At 53.8% G+C, this 27,861-nt stretch overlaps 1 protein-coding gene across 2 annotated transcripts in view; it reads right to left on the bottom strand.

Moving 5' to 3' along the window:
* PALM (paralemmin) overlaps positions 1–27,861 on the bottom strand; it is a 62,435-nt gene that overhangs the window by 9,727 nt on the left and 24,847 nt on the right. For both annotated transcript variants that reach the window (XM_074939619.1, XM_074939620.1), the window contains exons 2-6: positions 21,837–21,885; positions 15,944–16,024; positions 13,224–13,354; positions 2,080–2,197; positions 510–531 (exon numbers count right to left, since the gene is read on the bottom strand). In XM_074939619.1, the coding sequence (XP_074795720.1) occupies positions 510–531; positions 2,080–2,197; positions 13,224–13,354; positions 15,944–16,024; positions 21,837–21,885 (401 nt within the window). The remainder of the gene's footprint in view (positions 1–509; positions 532–2,079; positions 2,198–13,223; positions 13,355–15,943; positions 16,025–21,836; positions 21,886–27,861) is intronic.

Here is a 27,861-nt window from a genome sequence, read left to right as displayed (position 1 = left end):
AAGTGGGCGCAGTCGGAGAAGGCTGATAGCTGTTGCCCCTGGGTTTAATGGAGAGAGGAGAAGGGGGTTATGAAAGGGGATGCTGGAGGAAAGGAAGGGGTTGGTAAGGTGGGTGACTCCAGCAACCCACCCTGAGCTGTGGCTGGCGGCATTTCCAGGGCCGGGATGGCACTGGGTGGCACCCAAGCAAAGGGGAATCTACTGACTGAAGGAGCCATTCCTGCTCCTGGGGATCCACTCCCTGCAGAGCGAGGCGACTGGGAGCTCAGCACCGACTGGCATCCAGCAGCCAAGCCTGTCCGAGTGCTGCCCAGCCGTGCAGCGTGACCACGGACTGCGAGGCCAGGGCACGGCCCAGCAGAAGGCATCTCGTTCTGCTTCTCCTGCCTAGGAAGCCCACCACTCCGAGCAGGAGCGCTGGGGAGCTCGCTCTTAAATGAGGGGAGCATGGGTTGTGCCCACGAAGGAAGGAAAATTAGATCCCATGGATGAGACAGGAGAGAACCCACCTTTAGCTATGCCCAGCGGAGTCTGCAAGACAGAACACAGAGAGGTTACAGGTAGCACTGCTAACTCGGAGCCCTCCTACAGCACCCGAGGCCTCCACACAGCCAAGCATGCATTAGCTAATCCAACCAGGAGAACAGCAAATGGCTCCCCTGCTCGCTGCTGCAGGCTTGCCTGCCAGCGCGGAGCATCGGGGACGTCTCATTCTAACCATGTGGCTTGAGACTCGTTAGCTCAAATCACAGTACGTGGGGTCTGTGCAAGCAGAGACAATGGAGCGCCCAGAATCGGCGCACTTCGAATGGGGAATACGGTGCGGAACTGGCCAGCGTGTACGTGCACGGATGGGATCAGGGCCGTTCAGCTGCTGTGTCATAGACCCTTTAGGGTTAACAGCAGCGAGTCCCCTTTAGATTGAGTCCTTGTCCTTCACCTAGGGGTCAAGCTTCCCAGCCAGGCGGTGAATGGGTTTGCAGAACTCAGTCATGCGGATTCCAGCTTCTTTCCAGCATTCTCGGTCTTCATCAGCACAATTATTTCCACCCAGTGACAAACACCAGCCAATCACCGGCCTTTTAATTCCCCGCGAAGCCCGACATCCCCATAAACCGGGCTGGGCGTGCGGAGGGCCCTGAGTGTCCACTCTGATCCAGCAGGGGGCGTGGCTGAGCACAGCTGCTGACGACAGCTGCCCCCCCCCCCGGCAAACAACCGTCTGCTCCCCCGCCCGGCTGGGCCATGCGGCTGATTAACCGCGCAAACGGGCAGCTCGCCAGCCTGCCTTGGCCTTGCTGAGCTCTGTGATGGCAAGGCGGGGGCGCACCGGGCAGGGCTGAGGGGCTGGCCCGAGCGCAGTGGCTGAGGCGTGAGGATTTTCTCGGGGGGCGGATGTGGGCTGGGGGCAAAGCTCTGCCCTGGGGACGACAGGGGCTTGATTTTCAGGGGAAGAGGCGCTGGTTGTCGCCGGTTTCGATCGCACCTGTTAATAAAGCCACGCAGCACGGTATACTCGATGCCCGAGTCACCCCTGCCTCGCTTCTGTGTCACGGCTTGCACCAGTGCGCGTGCAAAATACTCCTGAGCGGAACCGCCCCCGAGCCCTGCGCCGAGTGGATACCCAACGCTGCCCCTCCGATCTGGCGGCATTTTACCCGCCGGCAGCCGGGAAACTGGGGCCTCGTGTGCGGGGTGCAGACATTTCTGACAGCAGCTCGGGCAGCCGCCGTTACACGCACGATTCCAGGCCCGTTTCCCCGAAGGCCTGGACTCGAGGCCATTTGGTGCATTACAGCAACGGAAGCCCTGCCCTGGGCAAGGGTGGCTGAGGGTAAACGGAGGCAGCTGGTTCTGTCCCTGCTGCCCCTTCACAGCTGTCTCAAGGGAATAGCCAGAGATGCTTTCGCAGGGCATCCCTTTAACCCCTCCCGAGCCCCTCCATGACAACCTGTGCACGGAGATACCGTTGCGATTCTGGGCTCCACGGTATTCTAGGGGGTTAATGGCATTGACTTCTTTAAAGGAAGGTTTTGAGGCCAGCCAGGGCTAAGCTTCCCCTTCTCCCCCTCTCCTGACCTTCTGTGCGTTTGCTGCTTTCTCCTCCTTTGCTGTCACGGCTGCCTCCTTCCCCAGCTTCTCCTTGGTGGAAGGCGCCGAGTCCTCGTTCTCCAGAATCTCCAGCTCCTTCTCTAACCTGGAAGACAGAGTGAGGGTGCTGAGCAGCGTGGAATGGGAGGGGGCAGCAGGTGCTTTCCCTCCACCGCCCCCAGTGTCAGCCCAACTAGTCACAAAGGAGCCAAGTACAAGAGAGACCCCCGGGGAACCTGAGAGCAAAATGCTTGGTTATGTTATCCAGGCCAAGATCAGCCCCCCCACCCCCACAGGTCCCGCCCCACCAGCTTGTCCTGGGAGCAAAGGGAGGTGGAAGGACAGAACCAAAGAGTTCACAATTAAACCTCCCGACTCCCAGCCCCCTCTGCTCCACCCACTAGATCCCACCCGCACCCAGCACTGGGGATAGGAGCCAGGAGTTCTGGCTCCCAGCCCCCTCGGCTCTACCCACTACACCCCACCAGCACCCAGCCCTGGGGATAGAAGCCAGGAGTTCTGGCTCCCAGCCCCCTCTGCTCTACCTACTAGATCCCATTGCCTTCTCAGAGCTCCCAACATACACTTCGATCTTGACCTACGGCACCCTTGCTCTTCCCTCAAGTGCCCACAATGCCCTGTCACTGTACCCCCCTCCCACTGAGGCCTGATTCTGATCTCATACATGGCCTGAGCCAAAGCTTATTGAAGCCACGGGGAACCCTTTCGTTGGCTTTCAGTGGGGCCCTTACTCTGTTGCAAACCAGCTGTAATTCATGGAAGCCAAAGGACGGATGCTGGTGGAAATGCAAGGAGAATCAGGCTCAGGATACGAAGCAGAGGGCACCAATCTTGCCCATCTGACGACTGTACGACGCAGCCGGAGCTCAGCCAACCCCAAACCTGCCTCCACCCATGGATTTAAACTGACCCACCCGGGTTTTGTTGTCGCTAATTTCCTTGGCTTCGCGCAAGGGCCTGTTTTCACCATTGCATTAAGCACGCCTTGCTAAACCCCGGTGCATGGAACAGGGCCAATCGGTATGACGCAACCCCCCGGCAAAACAGGAAGGCCTAAAGGCTGCAGGTGGGATCTAGAGCTGGCGAGTTCCTCCAATGGGCAAATTATTATTTATAACTCCCTAATATTCAAATGGGGCTGTGGGTGTGGGAGAGAGAGGGGTGGAAAAGACCCCACCGCCTGCTTTTAACTGGTAGAACCCAGATATGGCTGAAGGAGCTAGAGAGACAGATGGGAGTGTACGGTGACTGACAAACAGACAGACGGGATTGTACGGAGACCATCGGATAGATGTTTCATGGGCCAGATACTCAACTGGTATAACCCAAATACTCACTTGGTATAACTAGCTCCACTGAAGTCAATGGACCCATGCCGATTTACACCACCTGAGGATATGGCTCTCCACGGTGTCATTTTGCAAAGCAAATTCTCCAAGGGAGAGACTCCCATCCAACTCCATAAATCCTCGAAGGGGGGCATCATCTCGTGCCCCCTCCACTCCAGCCCCAATGTCCCATCTCTCCTACAACTACCTCCACGACTTCTTCCCCATCACTCCCATGGCACGGAGCACCCTCCTAGCTCTGGACCACCAAGCCACCCCTCTCCTTCCTCTTTCAGATTCTTCCCCAGGATCTGTTCCTGCCACATTGCCCGCAGGAAGTGAATCAATAAAGTGAATCAATAAAGGAGTGAGCACAAGGCCTAGGTGCCATTTAAGTTCTATTTTGAGGGCTTCTGTGGTGCCTACCCCTTTTCGCCGGCCCTCCTAGTTCACCCGTGCCCCTTGAAGCCGATGGGATCTAAGCACGTGCTGAAGGCCTGGCTGAATCAGGGCCCTTATGTGACAACCAATGAGAATTGCTTTACCCCCATGTTCATTTTATGGTGCAGCAGTGGCCATCCTGGCCACCGTCAGGGTCTGAACTGGGGGTCTCCGGAGCTCAACGCACGAATTCTGCCGCTTGAGCTAAAAAGCTCGGTTCTAAGAGCCGTGACAGACCCATATCCTCTGTGGGTCAGGCGCAGGGAGGGACAGTGACACACACCAGCCAGTGGGTAACAACAGCAATTTAAGTATCCAGTGGTGAGGATCGGAGGGCCTGACTTTCAGAGGAGCCGAATCCGCCCTCATTTCCATTGACTTCAGCAGCAGCTGCTGGCGCTCACCAGTCCTGAACTGCAAGAGACAGTGGCATGGCTGTTGATTGCATTTGTTTCCCTTCAGGATTTCACCAGGTCCACGAGCTTTTCACTCCCTCCACCGAATGTTTATAACAGCTAGGGGAGGACAACGGCCACCGACAAATCAGAGCTACCCGTGCAAAGCCTTGAACTAATGAGCCAACAATGCACGACCCTTTCCAAGGCAGGACGTTGGCTGTGGATGGAAGAAGGCAAAAGGAGCTGCAGATTTCCTGTCCACATGCCACACGCTCTCTACCAATACCCAGGGCTCTGAGAGTGGACTCTCTAGTCCATTGGGCTGGCAGCACCCAAGATTGTTTTTTAAGTGGCTAGTGATTTGGGGTGTTTCCATTTCTGGAGACCCAACCGAAGCACCTTCAATGGCCGGGATTTTCAGAGCGGCTCAGGGGCTTGGCCCTTTCTGAAGATCAGGCTAGAGACTTGTCTCATGCCCTGGGGTGGAGCATGTTGGAGCAGAGATGCGTACATTTGGGAGTGGATTGTGTACAATGCTGAACTTAAGCTACGATCTGCCAAAGGGATCCCAGGCAGGCGGACCCTTCTGTCTGCTGACCCACTGTGGATGGATCTGTCCACACGGATGCCTTTGCAGCATCGGGGCCGTGGATGGATCTGTCCACACGGATGCCTTTGCAGCATCGGGGCCCTCGGTCACCGCATCCTGTGGGCCACTTATTTCAAGGCTTTGCACCTCACCATACTTACCATTCACACAGCGCTGCCACCGGGACAACAGCATCTCCTGCTGCTTATAAAAAAAAAGGACAAAAATACCATCCCGGTTTGGAAAAGGGCCACCCTAGTCTGGGCTACTCCGCGACATCTGGCTGCGGGAGCTCGGTGGGATCGAGAGCGTGCAGGAGGAGGGAAGCTATGGAGCTGGTAGGAGAAAGGGGAAGGGGCAGGATGGGCCGAGGGTAACGTGTCAGAACCAGGACAATCCCTGTTGCAATTTTTTTGTGCGAGGTGACTGTTTGCTGGGGCTTACAGCATAGGAGTGAGGGTCAGACTCCTGGGTTCTAGCCCCAGCTTGGGAAGTGGAGTGCGGTCTAGTGGTCAGAGTAGAGGAACAGGAGTCAAGACACCTGGGTTCTAGTCTTAACTCTGGGAGGGGGAGTGTAGTCAAGTGAGTCGAGCAGGCAACTGGGAGTCAGGATACACAGCGTGGATTCCTGGCTCCATACGTGGCCTTGGACAAGTCACGTCACTGCTCTGTGCCTCAGTTTACCTACCAGTAAATAGAGATACCTACCGCACAGGGGAGCTGTGCGCTAATCCATTAGCTGCAAATCCCTTGGTCACCCTCTGACCATAGGTGTTTCAGGAAAGACGAAATGCTAGCATCACTGAGAGTTTCATTTTTCAACGGAAAATGCCAAAGCAGTGGAATTACACTGGGTAGCGTTAACCAGTGCTCGCACTTGGTCTCTCCCTAAGCACCTGCGGTCAGAGGATTCCCGAGTGTTTGCCGCAGTTTTGCCTTTTTATCACCAAACAACTTAGCGGCAAACCCCATTTTCCCCTCCCTTCTCTACAGATGGTTGAATCATAATCAGGAAAATAAGGCAGCCGTTTACAGAGCTGGCCCGACGACAAAAAACCATTTATTGCGGGAAGATCATTCATCTACCTTAAAAGGCTGAAATTTGGCAGCTACAGAATCTGATCAATTCTGGTGACAGTACGAGGGCTGCACAGAGTAGAAGAAAATGTAGCTTCGGACAAAAAACATTCACTGGAACTTTAAAGTGCGTAAAATCATTGGGGCAGGGACTGTGTTTGTACAGCGCCTAGCACCCTGGGTCCATGATGGCAGCTCCTAGGTATTCCTGCAATAGAAATAAATACCTAGCTCTTATAGAGCGCTTTTTCAGGAGATCTCCAAGCATCTGACCATCTTTAATATATTCCTCCTCACAGCACCCCTGTCAGGCAGGGCAGGGCTTTAATCCCCACTGGACAGATGGGGAATAAGGCACACAGAGGCTAAGTGTCTTGCCCTAAGTCACAGAGGAAGTTGAACCAGGTCTCAAGTTCTAGGCTAATGACCTGACCACTGGACCATCGATTGAGTTGAGGATTTTATAACTCCCGAGCTTGGCTCGCCTCTCTGTTACACCACTTCTGCCAGGATAACTCAACAGATCACAGATAACTGTTCTTGTTATCTGTATAAAACAGCACATGGAGGCCACAGCCAGACCAGGACACCATCGTGCCAGGCGCTGTACAAACAAGGCGGCATACACTCATAGATCATAAGGCTAGAAGGGACCTCTCCGGTCATCCAGCCTGAACCCCTGCACAGCACTGGCCAGAGAACGTCCCTGGGCTGATTCCTGTTTGAACTCAAAGTTAAACCTGGCAGAATTAACTTGAGTGTTGCCCCAGTTCGATCCTGTCCACACGCAAAGCCCCTTAACTTGAGGTTGGGGGTGCGTCTAGCTCAAGTTGGCTGGCCCGCCAGGGGATCTAGGCGACAGCTGGTGTAAGCATAACTCATCCGCCGCTAACACGACCACTCTGTGTAGCTAGTGTAATTTTGCAGTGTGGACGCTCTCACTTGAGCGAGGCTATAGCTCAAGTTAACTCTGCAGTGATGGGCCCACACCTCCTAAGAGAAAATCCCTGCACTGAGAGCTTACAGTCTGCACAGGCAAAGGGTGGGAGAAAGGGAGTTTATTAGCCACATTTTACAGAGGGAGAAACCAACACAGCCAACCCCAAATGTTCAGAACTCCTGAGTTAAGTCCCCAAAACTCAGGAGACCGGCTTAAAAGTGAGGAGGTTTTTAAAAACGCCCCAGGATTCTTTTGTTTGCCTTATTCGCTTTTGAACCTTGCCGGGGTCACAAGGGCTAGAAGGGTAGGGGTTTGTCTACACAGCCATCGGTGGTGTGGCTGCAGTGTGGGCCAGCATGCCCCTGTGACTAGCTGTGAAGATGGGGCCGCGTGGGCTGTACAAGCCCATCCAGAACTCTGGATACATACTCACGTCCCTCCCCTCTCGCAGGGTCCCAGCGCTCAGACTCCAGCCCACATCCAAACATCTACACCTTAATTTTACAGCCCTGCAGCTCAAGCCCCGTGAGCTTGAGTCAGCGGACGTGGGCCAGCCATGGGTATTTCATTGCAGTGTAGACGCACCTGTAAGCCCAGGGTTCAAACTCAGGCTCATGCCAACCCCTCTTCTATCGATACACAAATCGTGCTAACCCAGGGCTCAAATCCAGGCTCCCATGGGGTGGAGGGTCTGAGTGCCTCAGTCAAGCCAGAACCCAGAGTTCAAGGCCTATTGCCTTGCAGTGTAGATGCAGCCCCACTGGACTGGTACTCTGGGAATCTGCCAGAAGTATCCAACAATCCCCTGGGTCGACATTCTCAGCCTTCTGGACAGTCAAATTTGGTGGATAATAATGTTTTCCAACACTGCACCATGAACAAAGTGCGAGAATGGCCACATTTTGGGAGGGCACTAGGAAGTCTGGGATATGGGTGGTTGGATTTGGCCCTGCATAAGGCAGCGTAGAGGCTGGATCCCGGGGTTTAATAATTCCTAACCTGGGATTACAAATGAGTGTAAACACTAAGCCCTCGGTTCACAAAGCCAGGATCTGCTCATTCAAGTTCTACTAACCCTGGGCTTACATTACAATGTAGACATACCCTAAGGGACTTGGCCAGGGTCGCACACTGAGTTGGTGGCAGAATTGAGAATTAACCCAGATCTCCTGCGTCCCTGTCCAGTGCTTTCCCTCTCCTTACTCACAGATGAAAATATACCCGGTGTAAATGTGATGAAACGGAACCGCTCCGGGACTCCCCTACCTTTGCAAAGCACTGAGCCAGACATGAAAATGTTTAAAACAAGTATCAGTTTTGCAAACAGCTTCTTGGGGAGGCTTAGAACATCCCAGCCTGCAGCAACTGTCTCCTGATCACAAAAGCATCGCGTGGTGAAAACTAGGAAATGAAACCAACGAGACTAGTTTTGCTACCTGAGTGAATGCAAAAGAACAAAAACAAAAAAAAAATCCTCCATAAACAAACAGTATCAGCAGTGAGAATGAAATCAGATTTTTAAAACTGCAGAATTGCTAGGCTCAAGCATTCAAGGATCAGGAGTCCAGCCCCATAAAAATCACAATATTGGCTTAAAATCATGAGATAATAATATAGCTTGGGTATTTGCTTTCTGGTTTTGGAGCCTTTAAGTCACACACAGGTCATTAATGGCTATTAGCCAGGATGGGTAAGGAATGGTGTCCCTAGCCTCTGTTTGTCAGAGGGTGGAGATGGATGGCAGGAGAGAGATCACTTGATCATTTCCTGTTAGGTTCACTCCCTCTGGGGCACCTGGCATTGGCCACTGTCAGCAGACAGGATACTGGGCTGGATGGAGCTTTAGTCTCACCCAGTATGGCCATTCTTATGTTCATGCTTTCAAACTTTTCTCTGCAACCGTGAAGGGCAGAAACTTTTTAAAAATAAAAGCCAAGATTTTTCTACATTCACATGACTCCAGGAGCTGGCAATTTAAGAAAAGCTCCAAACATCATGAGACTCGCAATAAAATTAAATTAAAATTAGATCGCAAGAGTTGGCAAAGTGGACGTGGGGCAAATGTAATCCTTGTTACAACTGAGCAGCCTCACTGAAACCAACGTGGTGCAAGGTTTCGATCCCAAAACAATCAAAGTGAATACAAAGACTCTCATCGACATCCACAGGCTTTGGATCAGACTAAAATCACGCTCCTTGGGTTTCCGGGGTTATTAGTCAGCTGAAATATTTGTTATGTTATTAGGTGAATGAAATATTTCAATTTTTGCTGAGCTTTTTGCCCCCAAAAGCTTCACAATTTCTCATAAAAACCTGTCCTCATTTCCCAACTGGTTGTGGTTATTAGCCATTCAGCAGGGAATTTTTAACCAAAGAGGCCTCGTTCTGACCTCACTTCTGCTGGTATGGAACCAGGGTGTCAGTGAACTTCCTCCAGATTTGTACTTATAGCTGAGATCACCATCCGGACTGGACATTCACAATTTTTATTTTGACAGTGTCCCCTTCAGCAGATTTTTATTTTGGTCTCCTGTTTGTAAAGCGTCCTTCCCCGCTCTAGTCTCTGAAAAATCCATTGTGCCATTAAACAGGCACAATGGCCTCTTTGGATCTGACCTATATCTGCACTGATTCTCTGTAATTAATGGCCAGCATGACAGAGAGGGAGTAATTTACTGCATTCTGGCTGCTGGGATACCTCTCCTAGCAAGGCTTCTTTGCTGCTGGCTTTTTCTTTCTGCTCTTTGGCAGCTGAATGAACAAGAAGGAGGTTACTGGGAGAGGGTAAAAGTTTCTCGTTTTTCCTTCTAACTCATCGGAGTCTCCTAAGATATATGACTGCAAAGCCAGCACTCCAGATCTGGTTGCTGCCGTGGTTCAATATCCACTGGAAGGCTAAATAGCAGTCCGACTCCTTCCCGACTAGCCAGCCAATGCCACCTACCAAATAACAATAAATATCTGATACCACGTGCGCACTGCTATGTACAGGAGACAAATGCCAGATCACAGCTGTCTGAAAACAGCCATGTGAGGGAATCCATACCTTCCTCCCCAGAAATCAGTGCTATCCAGGCCATTAGCCAATCACATCGCATACATGCTTAAGTGTACTCTGATTGGCGACAGAGTTCTAACGAGTCTGAAAGTGACCGCCCCCATCCCCGAGACCTCTTAAAGGGTCATCTAGTCTGACCCCCCTGCCAAAATGCGGGATTTGTTGTGTCTGACCCATCCAAGGCAGATGGCTGTCCAGCCTCCTTTAGAAAGCCCTCAGTGGAGGAGCTTTCACAGCCTCCCGAGGCGTCAGTTCCATCGTCCTACTGTTCTTACAGCCAGGAATGAGATTTAATCTAAATCTGCTGTGCTGTCCTGAGATTTAATCTAAATCTGCTGTGCTGTCGTTTGAACCCCTGGCCTCTTGCCCTGCCCTCTCTGGCAAGAGAGAACAACTTTTCTCCATCTTTTTTATGGCAGCCTTTCAACTATTTGAAGACCGCGCTCATGTCCCCGCTTAATCTCCTAATTGCGAAGGGGAAACGGTTGCACTTTTTGAAATAGGTGAGACTTCCCACTCCTTCTAACGAGGACCTTGAGCATGTATGTAACAATGCGCAGACTGGGTTCACTTCTGCTCTCGGTCACATCCCATTGAAACTGCAGGGTGGATTGGTGCTCGCCATGAAATGCGGAGTCCAATTTGTCTGCGGATGGTGGTGCAGCCATGCAAAAAGCAGCTGTGACTGGCCTCCTTGGGGGCATCCCCTTTGTCATCCATGGAGGGGAAGGGAAAGGCAGAGCCCAGGTGGTGAGGGGGCAGGCGTTCGGCTCTGATCAATTTCAGGAACACAGATCAGCTGAGACGGTATAAACCCACTTTGCCCCTGAGACTGAGAAAGCAAAATGGGTCTAGATGGATGTGAGACACAGACTCATAGGAGCTACGAGCTAGAGATGGGAAAGGCCCAGCTAATGTACCCCTCCCTCCCGCAGCCAACATTAGGATCATCCCTCCACTGTATATCGTCACGGAGCTTTGTCCATGGCACCAAGTGCTCCTTGCCCCTCAGCCCTGAGTTTGTGTGTCTAGCTGGGAAGCTTTCGGCAGCCTCCAGCACCATGAAAAGCACAAATGCCATTAGGGAGAGAGCTGGGGGAGCGAATCCATCTGTGTCGAGGCATACCGCCCCGGGGGCAGCATTACAGTGTCACAGGTTCCTGACGAATTCAATTTCCCTCCTTTCCCCCTCCCAATCTCGATTGGATTTTCACTTTAAATAATGTCGTCTCCTAATTGCTGCTGATGGCTGCTCGAGGGTTCTGGGCGCGTGGCTGTCGGCCTCTCCCCACAAGGACAAAGCAAGTGCGTTCTGAAATCCCCTCTGTATGAGGAGAAAATTACAGGGGGAAAACCAAACTGCTTGGCCTTTGAACCGGGAGGGAATTTAGCACTTAAGAAACGGAGGGGACAAACTAACAGTACTGGCTGGAGATGGCCAGTGTTAGCAAGGCCGGATGACATACAACCGTCTCCACTGAAGCTCAGTCCTGACCCATCGCCCCCGGCTCTTCCAACCCCAGACGCTCTACATCCAGCTCTGCCGATGCCCCTCCATGATCCCAACCCGTCACCGGCTGCTATTCCAAACCCCGGCTCATTTTGGTGCGGGGAGGGAGTCATACATCCACAATGCCTCAGGGGAGGGGAAGTTTGGATGAGTTTCCCACATAGCCGAATGGGAGCCCAAACTGCAACTCCTCCGAGGCAGCATTTTGAAATTTCCTGCAGAAACTTTTTGGGAAAATCCCATTTACTTGAACTCCCTGATTTCCAGCCAAAAATAGATTAGATGGAAAATTTCCTACCGGCCCTAGCTGCCAGCACACCATAGTCAAAAGGTCAAGGCTGCTGGATGGGTTGCGGGAGGCTTTAAAGTGACAGAGGAGGAGGACGGCTCTGGAAAAAAACCTCAGGACTTCGAAAGGGATGCAGAGCAAACAGAGTCCCCGGTGCCCCGCTCTGCAGCCCAGCCCAGCCCAGCCCAGCCCAGGCTCTGCCCCGGATGCACAGACAGTGACTTCGCTCCACACGGCTTGGGGAGAGGACGGGAAAAATGCCTCTGTCAGCAGCTCCTGGACGGAGGGAGCTTGGAATGCTGAGCTGTGTGTGTCGGACGCTCTCCCGTGTGGGAACGGGGAGCTCAAGCCCGTTGTATTTCCTGGCAACACCCAGCCTGAAGAAGTTGAGCTGCCCCTCCTACATAATCCTTCACTCCCCTCCACCCTATTCCCCGCCAAAGCCCCCCACCGCTGTGCACAGCTCTCCCCCTGACACCCGGCCTAAGTTACAGCAGAGCGGGAGACACTCCAGGACTGGAGAAGCCAAAATAGCATGAGGTGTCTTCAGGGCTTCAACATGAACTCGCTGCCAGCAGGAGTACGAATCTGGCGGTCCTCGCTCAGGCAACATGCCCAGTGATTGCCACAGGGGCTTTGCTTGACAAAGATCTGAGTCAAGAGCTCAGGATTTAGCCCCACTTATAAGAATAGCTTATATTTACCACCTCTTATGAGAGAATCTCAAAGCCCTACGTACAAACCTCACGGTGACGTAGGGATGGACCAGTTCTCCATTTCACAGACGGAGAATCAGGGAGATTAGATGACTTGCCCGAGGTCACACAAATAAAATCAGTGGCAGGGCCAGGAATAGAGTCCATGGGGTCCTGGTGCCTCACCCCCACTTTAACCGCTAGATCACACTGCCTCCCCAAATCAGGCCTAGCACTCCAGCATCCTGACTCAAAGGCACCTGCTCAAACCACGCTACCTCAGACCCCAGATGAACGCTCCAGAATCGTGTGTTCTGTGCGGTCTGAGGCCTGTGCCATGAACCTGGGGTTCACCATGGGTCCCTTTCCAGGTGGCTGTTTCTCCGAGCAGGAGCCAGCTAGTCCACGTGCAAAGGGAACTGGGTCTCCTGTGCGTGATAGTACCATCAGCCCTGAAGAGCATGACTTCTTCCAGCTGATCTGCATGGCACTCACAAGTGGGGCTACAAATGTCCGTGACATCCCAGAGACAGGCCAGGGAAGGGGCACGTAGGGAGACCAGGGTGGGGTGAAGGGTGTAGGGAAGTGAGTTGTTAGTGCAAAGCCAACGAGCACCTTCATTTGCCTCCAACCTCTTGGTGTAGCTGTTGGCATCCTGCTACTTTCTTCTCGGGACCAGCTCCCACCTACCCTGTGCGCTCTTTTCTGCACCCACCAGTGGCCTCCCGCTCCCCTCACCTCCGGGGCGGGTGCCGTCCCTCCCTCCATATACTCCTTCACCATTACCTCTGGATGGTTTCTTCCAGCTCCTTGGTCTTCACTTCGTCTTCCTGCATCTGCTTCTTCATGGCCTCGTCTTCCTCGGAGGCGGACGACGGGGCTCCTTCCAGCAGCCACCTCTCCCTCAGAGCCTTGGACTAGGTAGGGTTGGGAAGGGAATACAGAGAGACCGGTTACTTTCCTCCCACCTCATCCTCTGCACTAGGGACACTGGTGTGAGCACCTGGGGTACAATCCTGTGCCACCAACATATCAGGGAGGAGGCTGAGCATTGGGGTCTCCCCTAATGGGCCTCCTGGAGCGGTACCATGAAACCTCCTACCGGAGGAGCCGCTGGGTGCGGGTGGTGTTCCCAGGAACACACATTAGCAAGGGGATGATGGCCCTGCAGAACATTAGCAAGGACATCACTCTGCATCATGGGGCTGAATCTATCTATCTATACTGCTGTCCATCATCATCGCATCTGAGCGTGAATCCTCAGGTGTCTTCATCAAGCTTAAGGCCAGAAGGGACCATTAGAACAGCTAGTCTGACCTCCTGTATCCCGCAGGCCAGAAAATTTCACCCAGTCACTCCTGTATCGAGCCCAATCATGTTGGCTAAAGCCACTTCCAAGAAGGCATCTAATCTTGATCTGAAGACATCCAGAGATGGCGAATTCACCACTTCCCTCTCACTTGGGTCAAACTCCCAGCGGATGCTTCATTCAGGGTCTGGCTCCATTAACTCCTTCCCTCCCACCTAGGAAAACCAAACCACCCACTCGAGCTGGCTAACACTTTTTCATCCAAAAGCACTTTGCCAGGGATGAAGGAGTTGCTCCTTTAGCTCAAGCAGTAGCAGCACAGGCTTTGGGTCCTCGTGGTTGCAGGTTCAAGTCCCACCCGTGACCATGCTGTCTCTGTACACAGCCATGGCCTGCTACGCTGGTGTGATTTCAAACCTTGTGCAGTCTGGGGCTCCTCAGAAAAGCGATTAGCCCTCCCAGCCCATGTCAGAGGTCCTCAGGCACAGCCTAGCAGTCCCGGGGAGGGGCGAGAGACGTTCTTTGTGCTGGGGAAATGCTGCTTTCCCCTCTCCAGAGACACACTCAGAGCCAGGCCCTGGCCTAGCCATGCTGTTCAGATCAGGCCTTCGGGGAAACCCAGAGCCCAGTGGGTTTGTCTCTAGGTGATCACAGCTGTTTCTAGCAAGTGGGATGTCTCGTGCCATGGCACATTTCTGAGGGCGAGTGAGTCATTAGGGTCAGCCCCCAGACTTTGCCACCTGGCTCAAGTGAGCAGGGGATGGCTGCTCTCCAAGCTGCTCGTTCCGCTACGGAAACTTTTCAGAGGAAGCCCTTCAAAGCGGCATGTCCGCATCCCGGATCTTTCCCTGCTACCCCCGATCTGTAAAGCTCCAGCAGCGAAGCTTCTCATGGCCTCTTCCCAGACGTGGCAATATTAATTGCTCACCCTCCAGTCCGGCGAGTCTCAAACTTTAGCAACCCGAGGACCCCCATTTTCATTTAAAAATTTTTGGGGACCCCCCAAACCACCCCACTCAGCCCTTGCCCCGCCCCCTCCCCTGAGGCCACGCCCCCTCACTCACTTTCACCAGGCTGGGGCAGGGGGTGGGGGGCAGGAGGGGGTGCAGGCTCTAGGCTGGGAGTTTGGGTGGGGGAGAGGGTGTGGGAAGGAGTTTGGGTGCTGGAGGAGGCTCAGGGCTAGAACAGGAGGGTGAGGAGCAGGAGGGGGTGAGGGCTCTGGGAGGGAGTTTGGGTGCAGGCTCTGGGCTGTGGCAGGGGGTTGGGGTATGGGAGGGGTGGGGGGGGGCAGCATTTACCTTGGGCGGCTCCCGAAAGCGACCGGTACATCCCTCTGGCAGCGGCTCCTAGACGGGGGCCCAGGCGGTCTCCACGTGCTGCCCCTGCCTGCAGGCACCACCCCCGCAGCTCCCATTGGCTACAGTTCCCAGCCAATAGGAGCTGCGGAGTTGGTGCTTGGGCTGAGGGCAGCGCACGGAGACCCCTGCTCCCGCCCTGGGCCACAGGGACGTGCTGGCCGCTTCCAGGAGTGGCGCGGACCCAGAGTTCCCCGTTCCTCCCCCGGAATGGGAGAGGAGTTGATCAGTGGGACCCGCGGACCCCCTGGAATACCCTCAGGGAGCCCAGTTTGAGAAACGCTGCTCGAGTCCATCATACCTGCCCCTGGAATGTGACCATGAAATGAAACACTGAACTGAATACCTGGGTGCAGAGGGGAAGGTGGAGAAAGGATAAAGCACATTTGAAGGGTCGCACAGTTTGGGGGGAATGGTTCCCCCACCCCACTAACCATGTGAAAAGTGTCCATCACTGTGCTTTACCGAGTACCTCACAGTCTTTATTCACCCCGCAACAGCCTGGGAGGTAGGGCAGTAGCATCACCCCACTTCACAGATAGCACCAGAGGCCTAGAGAAGCTCCAGGCCAGATTTGTAAACATATTTCGGTGCCTAACCCCTGAAATGAGGAGTTAGGCACCCAAATACCTGGACCAATCTGGTGCTAAGTGATTTGCCCAAGGCTGGACAGGGAGTCTGTGACGGAGCTGGGAACTGACCCCGCGTCTCGTAAGCCCCAGGCGAACCCCTGAACCCTCTTTCTCAGCGACACTGGGCTGAGGTTCTGGGCACGCTTTGGGGTTGGCTCGGGTCCCACTCAGGTTCAGCCCTGCGGCATGGGCCCAGAGCCGCGTCGCTACCTTTAGGTGCTGTAACTGGCGCCTGTCGTCCTCGAGCTGCCGCCTTTTATTTTCGATCTCGATCTGACGTTTCCTCTTCTCCTGAGAGTCGAAGGAGAAGAAGGAGAAGGGGGAAAGAAAAGGATGAATTCATGATTAATCATGTTTGTTAGGACAGCCGTGCCAGGATTTAGCTTTAAGAAGGTGGGGCGTCCCATTGACTTCAGGGGGGCTGGCTCACCCATTTAAAGCCAGGCGTGCGCTTAAACACGGGCCCTCGGGCAGGTCTCCAGCCATTTCCCCTGTGGGTCAGTGATTCAGTCAGCCCCTCCCGGAACCTGCAAAGCCGCCGAGCTCCCGGACTAATGGGGAGTCGCCGGCGGGACTGATTTCCCTTACCCAGTGGGCAGGTGTCGGGCCAGGTCCTTAGCAGGTGTAGATCGGTACGGCCCCATCTACGCCAATGGGAGCGAGGCTGATCTACACCCGCCGGGGATCTGGCCTGACGTTTTCAGAGTCAATTTTAACTAGATTGACCTTTCTCACTGACTCAGGAAATTGCTCCCTCCCGCCTCCAAGTTAGTCAGCTCAACAGCTGAGATTTCTCCAGTCTCAGCCCTTGCTGCGGCTCCATCACTGTGGTATGCAGGAGGCGTGGATGGGGCAGGCCAGGGAGGATTCCCCCCCCCCGCCAACATTCTTCTCCTTTAGGGTTTGTTCCTTCCCCTCCCGCCCCCCGCCCCACTTCTTCCTCATTTTTATCTTACCCAGAAATTGTAGCTACACAATACACGACAAATACACACATACACTACACACCTATAAAAACAACGCTTCACAACTACCCGGGCCTGGACAGCTACGCAAATGCTCCCCACGCTCGCCACCGCCACAATGCACGACTGCTACACTAACCGGCAATGCTTGACCACTGCCCCATCCACAACCGGTGCTCAGCGGCGACCTGCACAACGCACAGCTACGCAAAGAACGCACGACCCCTAAACAAACCACGCACCACAGCTACAGTTCCAATAAACCGCTGCACCACCAACGCCCGGCAGCTACCCAGCCAATGCCCCACAGCCCGTGGCGCAGAGAACGCATCCTAAATCCCATCGTTGATGCCTGGAGAAAGGGGAATTGCTGCCTGGCTCGACGGCCTGGATTTCCAAGCAGCTGCCTGGGATTGCCCCACTGCCTGGGATTGCCCCACTGTCTGGGATTGCCCCACTGCCTGGGACTGGCGGTTGTGCCTAGATCGATTCTCTGCACTTAGCCTCTGAGCGACAGCGACGGACCTGGAGACCCTGGACAGAGGGGAGAGAGCTGGGCAGAAGCCAGGTTCATTCTAACAGCTGATATCAAGGCAGCTATTGTGTCTTACTCCATGCACTGAGACCAAACATGCCGCTTTCCCTGGCTCGAGGTTTTCCCTTTCAGATTAAGGAGGACGACAACAAAAGAACAAATATCGAGGCCCAAGCCCTCCAGCGGTGATTGGAATTCCCCATTCCCCTTCAGCTCACCCCGCACCTGCCGTGTGTTCGGTCTCGCTCCCGCTGCGACAGGCCCAGCTGGGACACCGCTAGGCCCTGCTGATCCACAGTTAGCGGCCAGCTGCTAGCAGCTCGTATAAGGTAGAACAGCCCTGAGACTGCCCTCAGCAGCTCTGAAAATCAGTTCTCGGCTGTCCCAGTTTGGGCCCTAGCGGGGAAAAAAAGGGATGGTCTAGAGAGAGACTCAGGAAAGCTGGGCTCTGCCACAGACTTCCCCTGCCCTTAGACAAGTCACTTCACTGCTTTGTGCCTCAGTTCGCCCATCTGTAAAATGGGGAGAATAATCCTTTGTCTATTCAGATTGTGAGCTCTTTGGGGAGGGGACTGTCTCACACTATGTGCATGTACAGCACCTGGCACAACAGGGCCTTGGTCTCAACGAGGCTCTCTATAAATTGCTGTCATAGTATTAGCTTTACAGCCACTTGGAGTCCCCGCTGGAAGGGCCAAGAGGGGTGGGCGAACATGCTGCAGCCCCGGGTTTCATCGGACATCTGCAATGTATTTGCGTTATGTATCGGGTTTTCAGGAAATATATTTGCCCTTCACTTACCCCCGTGTTCTCCCAGGAGAATTTTAATTTAATTACACTGGCTGAAGCACGTGTATTTCAGACTAAATGGGAGTCTGTGCTACTCAGACAATAATGTCTCTTGTTTGCAGTTGATGCCTGCCCTGATTTGAAGGGAACAACATTCACACACATGCCCAGAATTCTTGTTTTCCCAGAGCCAAAGCGAACTTGGACCTCAAGTATTATTACGATGAACTATTTCTACTGCAATAAAGCCAAGAAGCCCAGCGGAGATCAGGGCCCCATTGTGCCTGGCGCTGCACAGAGCCACGCTGAGAGACAGTCCCTGTCCCAAAGAGCTTATACATGAAACAGAGACAGACAAAGGGTGGGAGGGGAAACCGAGGCACAGGCAGGGGGCATGACTCACCCAGCAGGTGAGTGGCAGAATGGACAATAGAGCCCAGGGCTCCTGACTCCCAATCTGGTGCCCTATCCACTAGATAACACTGCATTTCTATCATGCCTTCTTCATACCCCTTACTACCACAAATGAATCAAGCCTCCTAAACTGTGCAGTGAGACAGGGAAATCTCATTATCCCCCTTTTACAGCTAAGGGGAACTGAGGCCCAGACGGGGGAAGGGACTTGGCCAAGCATACCCAATGGATCCCAGAAGTCCTGACTCATAATTCCCTGCTCTAACCACTAGATCTTACTCTCTCCACAGCTGGAAAAAGAACCCAGTCACCTCGACTCCCAGTTCTGGGTCATTAAGAACATAAGAGCGGCCATACTGGGTCAGACCAAAGGGCCATCTAGCCCAGTATCCTGTCTTCCAACAGTGGCCAACGATAGGTGCCCCAGAGGGAATGAACAGAACAGGGAATCATCAAGTGATTCATCCCCTGTCACCCATTCCCAGCTTCTGGCACACAGAGGCTAGGGACACCATCCCTGCCCATCCTGGCTCATAGCCATTGATGGACCTATCCTCCATGAACTTATCTAGTTCTTTTGAACCTTGTTATAGTCTTGGCCTTCACAACATCCTCTGGCAAGGAGTTCCACAGGTTGACTGTGCAGTGTGTGAAGAAATACTTCTTTTTGTTTGTTTTAAACCTGCTGCCTGTTAATTTCATTTGGTGACCCCTAGTTCTTGTGTTATGAGAAGGAGTAAATAACACTTCCTTGTTTACTTTCTCCACACCAGTCATGATTTTATAGACCTCTCTCATATCCCTCCTTAGTCGTCTCTTTTCCAATAGTCCCAGTCTTATTAATCTCTCCTCATACAGAAGCCAGTCTATACCCCTAATCATTTTTGTTGCCCTTTTCTGTTCCTTTCCCAATTCCAATGTATCTTTTTTGAGATGGGGTGACCACATCTGCACGCAGTATTCAAGATGTAGGCATACCATGGATTTACATAGAGGCAATATGATATTTTCTGTCTTATTATCTATCCCTTTCTTAATGATTCCCAAGTCTTTAACCCCAAGAGTGCTCTTCCTGCTAGAGGGTTGCTCTAACCCATCAACACTGGGACACAGAGGGCTAGACCAGTCAGAATGACCTCCCACAAGGGTGATTACTCCCAGTCCACAGATGGGGAGCTGAAGTAACTTGCTCGAGGTCACGCAGCAGATCAGTGGGAGGGCCTGGAATAGAAACCCGATCTCCTGGGTGCTAATCTAGTGCCTCTGTCCACTAGTCCTCACTGCCTCATAGGCTGGGCCTTGCTTTTTCCAAAAGCCCCCACCTGGAAACAAGACGAGAACTGGATTTCCCCAGCCCTCGGAGAAGATCCGAGCCACCTCCAGTCCCTGCACCATTGTTGGGATTGGTCCTAATTAATTTCATCCGAGTCAGTTCAGCCACATCCCGATCCTGGGAAGCATCACACGTTTTCTTCCCCGGCCCAGAACAATTTGCCCTTTGTGTGGCAGCGACCGGCTCGATTGCAAGCGGGGCCTGGAAAGCTGGCAGGCAAGGCGGCCACACAAAGGTGCGGGCTGGGAGCCAACATGCGGCCGCGGCGAGAGGACCCCGGCTTGGCTCCGTCTCAAAGGAGGACCAGGCAGAGACTGCAACGTCCAGCAGTTACACGCCTCCGGGCTGGTTCTCCACATCTGCATCCTCATCCACCCGGAGCTGGGGAGCTCCCCTTACAAGCCACCTTATGTCTGTGGGCCTGATCCTTTGGGAGTGGAGGGCGCTTGGCGTCTTGCAGGGGGCGCTCAGCTCCTTGCTGGATGACACTTCCTGTTCTCTTGACAATAATACCCCTTTCTGCTCCCTTACACAGCCTGTTTCTCCCCGGGCTTTAGAAGTCAGGCCCCCACCAGTAAACCATGGCCCTGACCGGATGCCTCTGCACACTTGCGAAAGCCCCATAGAAACGGACTCCACCATCCGCCAGATCTCCAGGCAGCTGGGAAGGAGTCAGCTAGCCAGCAAGCCCCATCCGCTCTCACTGGCCAACAGGCAGGGGAATCTCGCCTCACCCATAGCCCGGCTGGCACCAGATGCGAGCACCCTGGAAATCAGCTGCTTGGATTCAGACCCACAGGAGGAGCCCGGTTACGGCTTACTCAGCCGGCGTTTTTCTGGGTCCTAGACGGTGAGCGAGTCAGCCCCTGCCAAAACCTCCATCCGCTGAGCGGGCACGGGGATCTTGTTTGCAAGCAAGAAATCGCCCTCCTGTGGGGCCTGATCCAAAGGGCCCCAGACCCCAGAAGTCAGGAGCCTCAATACCTTTGAGGATCTGGCCCTGGGTGTCTTTCCATTGCGCTGGCTGGGGAACTAGTAATACCAACGAATAATCAGACATTCTTTTGCCTTTCACCCCAGCCTCTCGGAGGCCGTTCGTTAATTCAGCCATTAAGCCCCACCGCTGCCCAGACAAGTAGCTATCGCTTGGGGATACCAAGGCCTGGCGATTTCCCCAAGCTCATGCGGGAAGCGGTGGCAGAACCTGGAAAAGAGCCCAGGAATCCTGACTCCCATTCCTCTGCTCCAAAAACCAGCCCAGCATTGTTCCAGAGCAGGTAACTGTGACACCAGATCCTGGCGGTTTGTATTATTTTTCTTTGCGTTAGTTATCCACAATTTCCCTGTAGTCTCAAGGATACCTTTTTTGGAAGGGTCGGGGGGGGGGGGAACGGATTGTCAGGATTAATCTTCTGAGTCTCTTTGTGTTCTTTCTGCCCATGGTTCCCTGGGGTCTACACCTCCCCTTCCCTCCAGGGCGCTGGTCTCTGGGATGGCCGTGCTTGACTATCAAACAGCAATGCCAGTGTGAAGAAATGGGGAAATAACTAGACCCATGAGGAGGGGCAGCAATCAGAAAGACTGGGAGCCTGCTGCTCCTGCATGTAAGGCAGAGACAGTGGGGAGGAAGAGGGGGATTAAGTTGACCTTTGCACTCCCCGTATTCTGAGCCAGTTCAGGGTCCTTTCTGGCCTCCTAGGAGAGCAGCCTCGGGGTTACTCTAATGTACGCTCCGCTTCCCATGGCCTCCGATAGTGTACTTAGATCAGAACTAACGGACCATTGCCCTGGGGTCACAGAGAGAGCTACTCACCCTGAAGAAAGGGATCCCACTGGCATTATAAGGCTGCTGCACGAATACGTTCTATTTATCCCTCATTCCAGCCAAGTGTGACGCCCTGCATCCCAGATCTGGGCCTTGGCATATTGACATTACCACCCCCTGGTCTGGAGGGGGGCCAGCCATGTTGCCACGAAATGCTACTTGCAGCCAGACCTGCTGCTCGAGGCCCAGTGTATTTGTTGTACTATATCGAAGACGGAAGGAGATGGGACGGGACCACTTACCGCTATGGCCTGCAGCCTCTCCTGCTGAATGGCGCCAGCCTCCGTGATCCTGCAACGAGAGCAAACGAACGCAGGGAGTGTCAGAGCACAGGAGAAGAGACGAGCTGGGGAAGGGGAGACTCTCGCATGCTGTGGGTGCGTGTCTGTGAATAGAATCATTGTGGCCCGCAGCAAACCGGACACAGCACCCAGACAATGGCTGAACTTTCCCCTTCCTTTGCAGCCCTCCCTTTGTCCCTTTGTGTATCCTGTCTGTGCACTTGTTGCTAAAACAGAGCGCTCCTTGGCCCGGCAGCCTGTGAATGGGGGTCTCCCAGCATCTCCACCGGATCCCACGCGGCCTTTTGGATTTCACGGTCACTGCGGGCTCAGTGTCCCTGAGCCGGACTTGAACCAGACAAATGGAGTTTTGTGGACAAGCTAACTCCCTGCCTGCTCCAGAGTACGGCAGACAGCCTCGCTCCAGCTGTGAGAGGAGCTGTCCGAAGGCGAGGAATCCTCCCAACTGCCAAGGTGCTGCTTCAGCACCAGTGAAAGTCAGAGGAGCTGGGGTAGGGAGGTGGGAGGGTTTGGGCGTGAAATCAATGGGGAGGGAGAAGATCCAGTTAGGAAAATAGAAACCTGCCGCACTCCCCAAATCACTGCATCCTAATTAGAAGGCAGCATACTCTAGAGGTCTGGAACGTCAGTCCTAGTCCTTGCTCAGCCGTGTGACCATGGGCATGTCACTTAGCCTGCAGCTGTGTCTACACTAGCGCCCTTACAGTGGCGCACCTGTACCCATGCAGCTACGCGGCTGTAAGATCTCTCGTGCTCTATGCGGATGGGAGAGAGCTCTCCCGTTGGCATAATTAATCCACCTCCAACAAGGGGCAATAGCTATATTGGTGGGACATAGCGCTGTCCACACCAGGGCTTATGTCGGTGTGAGTGACGTTGCTCAGGGGGGAGGTTTATTCACACCCCTGAGTGACATAAGCTGTACCGATCTAAGCGGTAGCGTAGACATGGCCTCGGCGCGGGATGAAGACATGATTTTTCAATTTGGTGGCCGAATGGAAAAATTTGAGAACAATTTTTTTTTGGGGGGGGGGGGGGGAAGGGTCAAACAAAACATTTCATTTGACTCCAAACAAAACATTTCATTTGACTCCAAACGATTGGGGTTTTTTTGCTTTTTCATTTAGCGCTTGGGTGTTTTAGCCTTCTTTTGAAAGGAATGAACTAACTAACCTTCTAAACAAAAACCTCGGCATGAAACGAAAAGTGCAAACAGTTTGACTTTCAAAAGAAATAAAAATAAAAAAATTTTCTCAGTTAAAACTATTTGCCAGATTTGACCCGAATTTGCAGAAGGTTCCAGCGTACTCAAAATGCATTTTTTGGCAAATCAGTTATTCATCTGAAAACTTCACTCAGCTTGCCTTAGCTTCTCTGTGTCTCGGTTTTCCCACCCACATTTGTCTGTTGGCCGAAGATCACACCTCTGCACCTCCACACACACACACACACACACACACAGAGAGCTGTGTTGGCAAACATTTGTCGTGTAGATCTGGGCTTATTCTTGTAGAACAGTGGCTTCTTTTTCCAGTTTAGCTTAAACCCCTTCCCAAGCAACATAATCTCACCTGAAAAAAGGTCATGTTTACCCTGGGGCAGGAGTCTACCTGGAGGATTATACTGGTACAACTAGATGGATTTATTCACACCTTAGGTTAGACCCCCCAAAAAAATTTCCCTTTGTTGCCCAGGACTAAGCTATATGGGTGTAAGCACCTTTGGACTAGTGTAACTGACCACTCGAGGGGTTTGCACCAATTTAACTATACCAGGTTCAAACTGATCTAGTTAAAAAGGGTACAGATGAGCCTTGATCCCGGCAAATAATTTGGCAACTAGCTGTTGCCTCGTGTGTATGGAGCCCATTAACTGTTATTGCAGGGCCTGTTCCCATGGCTCTTGCTGTCATATTAGGGCCAAACTGTGTAGCTCAAGTTAAAGGAGGGGAAGGAGGCCTAATGCTTAGGGCAGCAGCAGGGAACTTGGGAATCGAACCCCTGGCTGTCTGTTCTGCCATGGGCTTCCTGCATTCCTTAGTCTCTCTTGGCCCCTGTTCCCTGGTGCTGCAATGGGGACCGAGCACTGTCCCCTTCGGGGGTTTGTGAGGATACATTGAGTAGGATTGTGAGGCATTCAGACACAATGGTAATATGGGCAGGGGGTGGGCTGCAGAAGGGCCTGTTGTGGGGACAGTTTCCATTCACTCCCCGAAGCTAGAAGTGCCAACATAACACTTGCAAAGCGGCCCCTGGGAGCTTCCCAGCACTCTGGAGGTCGGTGGCAGCTCAAACAGCCTCTGGGCAGACGTGATCCAGAAGAACCTAAACTTCAGACCTACAGAGCTTCCCCCGGGGTGGGGGTGGGGGGGGTGTTAGTCTGGAATCAAGAAGAGACCCTCGGGTGTATAAAGACACCAGTCCCAGAGCTCGGACCGTCACTGCCCCTGGACAATTCATTCCTCCTGCTGCCCTCTCTGCTGAGTGTGGCCCTGAGCCACCGTGCTGAGGGAAGGATCCGAGCGTTTCTCTCGCCGAGTGCTGGGAGCAGGCCTCTCGCTGTCTCCGAACAAGGACAACCAAGGGCAGGCAGAGAGGACACCAGGCAGGTGGCTGCGGCTTGCGTTTGCCGCAGCTCCAGAATAAGCGATGCTGTGGGCTGAGAGACCCCCGTGGCTGGCCTTGGGGTTCTGCCGGGGGCTCTGTCTCAAGACAGAGACAGGCCCAGCACACACAGCCCGGTGTTTCGGGTCAGAACCAAATCCAAACACTCCCTACAGAAAGGTTGCTTTTGTGGCTAAGGCCCTGGAGTGGGAGGCAGGAGATCTTGGTTTCATTCCCTGCCCTGACATGGGAACCCCAATGGGGCTCAGCTCCAGGATGGGGAAAGCCCTCTTGTCTATTCAGCTTGCAAGCTGTGGGGTGCGGGGGAGCATGCAGTGGCCCTATCTTGCTGTGCGTCTGGGCCCCATTGTGCTAGCTGCTGCACGGATCTCAGCTGGGATCTCAAACCCCCACTGTCATACACACAGCAACGGGATCTGGCATGGTGGAACGCGCCCCTTTGTGGTTCGAGGATGCCCATCCGAGGAGCGAGCCCAACCCTGCTCAGCCGTGCGCTGGGACAGTGTCACAGCCTGGGAGCAGAGCAGCTGCAGGCTCCGTGGGGGGCAGGGCAGCCTTTCTAGTGAGGACTCAGAAATCGGTGTCAAACAGCTTGAAATTGCTGCTCTGACCCACCTAAAGCTCCCCGTCGCCTCGCTGTGACTGTGATTTGCGTAAGGCTCGGGGCCCTGCTCATAAGCACTCCAGTAACACACCACTTAGCCAGCCTCCCTGGGCTCACTCTGCTGCCAAAGTCAGACACGCAGCCAGGGGCGTTGCACCTGCAGGAAGCCAGCTGGCTCCCACCCCTCCATAAACATGCCCCAGCCCAAACAGTTCAACAGCAATGAAAGGTGTGTCCCTGTTCCATCTATACATAGCCCCGGCAAACGCGGCCAGGTCCAGGAGAAGGTGACGACACACAGACCCCAGGACTTTCTGTTGCAGCTTCTCCCGTTGGTTGGTCATTGACAGGAACATACAATTGCCCCAGCTGTGCAGGTTCATTGCTCCCGTAAAAGCTGGGACAGCAGCTGGCAGGCTTTTCTGGTTGGAATTTTTATTTTTTTTGGCCCCCCCCAAAAATGCAGATTTAGGTCAAGAAACTTTGAGTTTGCTGAATTGTGGTGGTTGCAGGAGGGAAGGGAAACCCTAAAAAGAAATAGACTTTAAAAAATGAAAATGTTTGGGGGCGGTTTGTTTTTGTTTTGTTTTTTAACTCAAAGTGACTTGGTCGAGAAATTCACTTCAATTTAAAAGAAAGAAAAAGAAAAAGAAAAAGCTCAGACCAGAAAGGTTTTGCTTCCCCTCCGGTTTTTAACTTCTCTGTTTGCCAAAAAAAAACAAACTTTTCATCGGAGGTTGACCCAAAGTGACTGTTTTTATGTTTTTGGTCCGGCCAGTGACCCCAAAAACGAGTTCTTTGCACAGCTCCTTTGGGGAGCAGATGTTTGCTTGGCCATGGCAAAAAGTGCAGAGAAGAGACAGGGCTCAGCTCTAGGGAATATAAAGGGGATTCTTTAGTGAGGCTGCCGGACACGGACAGACCCTGGGGGTTTTCTCAGGTTATGGCTACACTTCATCTGGCCGTGAGATCTCCCAGGCCAGCTCCCTCGCGCACTGAAAATAGCGGCGTGGAGGTTGCCGTTCAGGGGCTCGAGCCTAACGTCAAAGCAACGTTTACACCGATTTTTTTTTTAGCCCGCTCCCACAAGCCCCCGGACTTGGGCTGGGAGGTTCACTCGCAGCGACAGTGTAGACACACCCTCCGGCCCTCGAGTTCCAGCCCGTACTGCCTCTTGTCACCACACGGGGTCACACTCGGTCCTGGACTTAGCCGTCATGGGTGGGGCTGCAGATTGCACTTTGGGGCTGGGGGAGGCGTGTGGGCGGGTGCCCCATGCCGGCGGCAGCCACCAGAGGCTCTGTGCCCGAAGCAGGGGAGCCAGGACTGCGGCTGCTGCTGCATCTTTAACAGTGGTGGAGCCGGCTGAGGTGGCCGAGGCCCCGATGGTTTATGCCTCCCTGTGGGAGGGAGGGGGAGAGAGTCTGACTTTCAGACATGCCTGGAAAGCTCAGCGAGGTTTCCAAAGCGCCTCTGAATCAGGAAACACCCCCCCTGGCCTGGGGGGTTTTCGCCAAAGGCCCAGGGCCATTCGCATTACCGGCGCGGGAGGCAGACTTGTGGCAAAGCGGCGTGGTTACGGACAGTGCCCCCGGCTCTTTAGTGCCACACAGAGTACATAGGGCTGGGAACTTTCATAGAGTTGGGGTGGGGGAAGGAAGTTCCCCAAATCCCAGAATTTAACACCCTTCCACGTTATATGACTGTGCCCCGCTCACACTGAGCTCAGGACCGCACTGCGCCGAGTAAGAGAGAGTCTCTCCCCAACAAGCTCACTCTTGAAACAGAAAAGGCAGGTGAAGGAAGGATTTTTTGTACAGACAGGGAAAACCAGAGCGATGAAGTGACTTGCTCAGGGTCAAACAGGGAGTCGGTGGCGGAGCGGAGAATTGCACCCACATCTTCCAAGGGCTCCAGCTGCCCTCCTGCCTCCCTTGCACTGCTGCAGCTGTGGGGTCCTGTCAGCCCAGGGCCTGGCAGGAGGGATGTTCTGGCCCAGAACCAGACTTGTGGCTGTGGGGAACATTGGCACCCACCCCGCTGGGGGGCGATAAAGGAAGCGGCAGGGAAAGGGACCCCTGGTTCTTGTGCAGCGTGCCCTCCCCACCCCCAAAGCTAGCTCACAGGACCTGGTTTGAAATCACGGCCTTGCATATTTATCAGCTGGTGGATGCCCCAGGGCCCAGCTAGTTCCGGATCAGGGAGAGGGAGAGAGACCACGTGTGTGTGTCGGTGGGTGGGTGGGTGGGGGCGGGGAGCTTCTGTAGTCTTAATTTATGCCACTGGTGAAGGGCAAATACATTAACGTGCGTCCCAGGAGCTCCTGCCTGGACGTGAGCCCTGGTGCCAGGCCAGCTGAAGGACAGGGGATCATGTGACATCCACCCACTGTTCACCTTCCAGAGTGACTCAGGAGCAGCTGCCTGGCTCCCACCCCGCTAGGGCTGGGAGAGACTGGCCGGCTTTTAAGGTTTAATCAAAATGGGCCATGCACAGTTATTCCCCATGGACCACAGGGGAAGGAGAAATGCACCCAGCAAGGCTCGCTGGAAGAACAGGCTGCTGCTGTAGACAGCACCAGCCTGCAAGAGGCGCTAGTGTTGCGCCCGGCACCCCAGAGGGGAGAAGGAGACCGGTGGCCTGTAAGGTCTAGGGGCTAAGGCTTACTGCAGCCGGGCTTCAAAAATCCGTCGGGAGAAGAGGGGGATTTCCTGGCTGCTCGGACAACACCCATCCC

This window comes from Natator depressus, chromosome 25 (assembly GCF_965152275.1).
Source record: "Natator depressus isolate rNatDep1 chromosome 25, rNatDep2.hap1, whole genome shotgun sequence".
NCBI lineage: Eukaryota > Metazoa > Chordata > Testudines > Cheloniidae > Natator > Natator depressus.
This window is presented reverse-complemented; position numbering and strand designations above follow the sequence as displayed.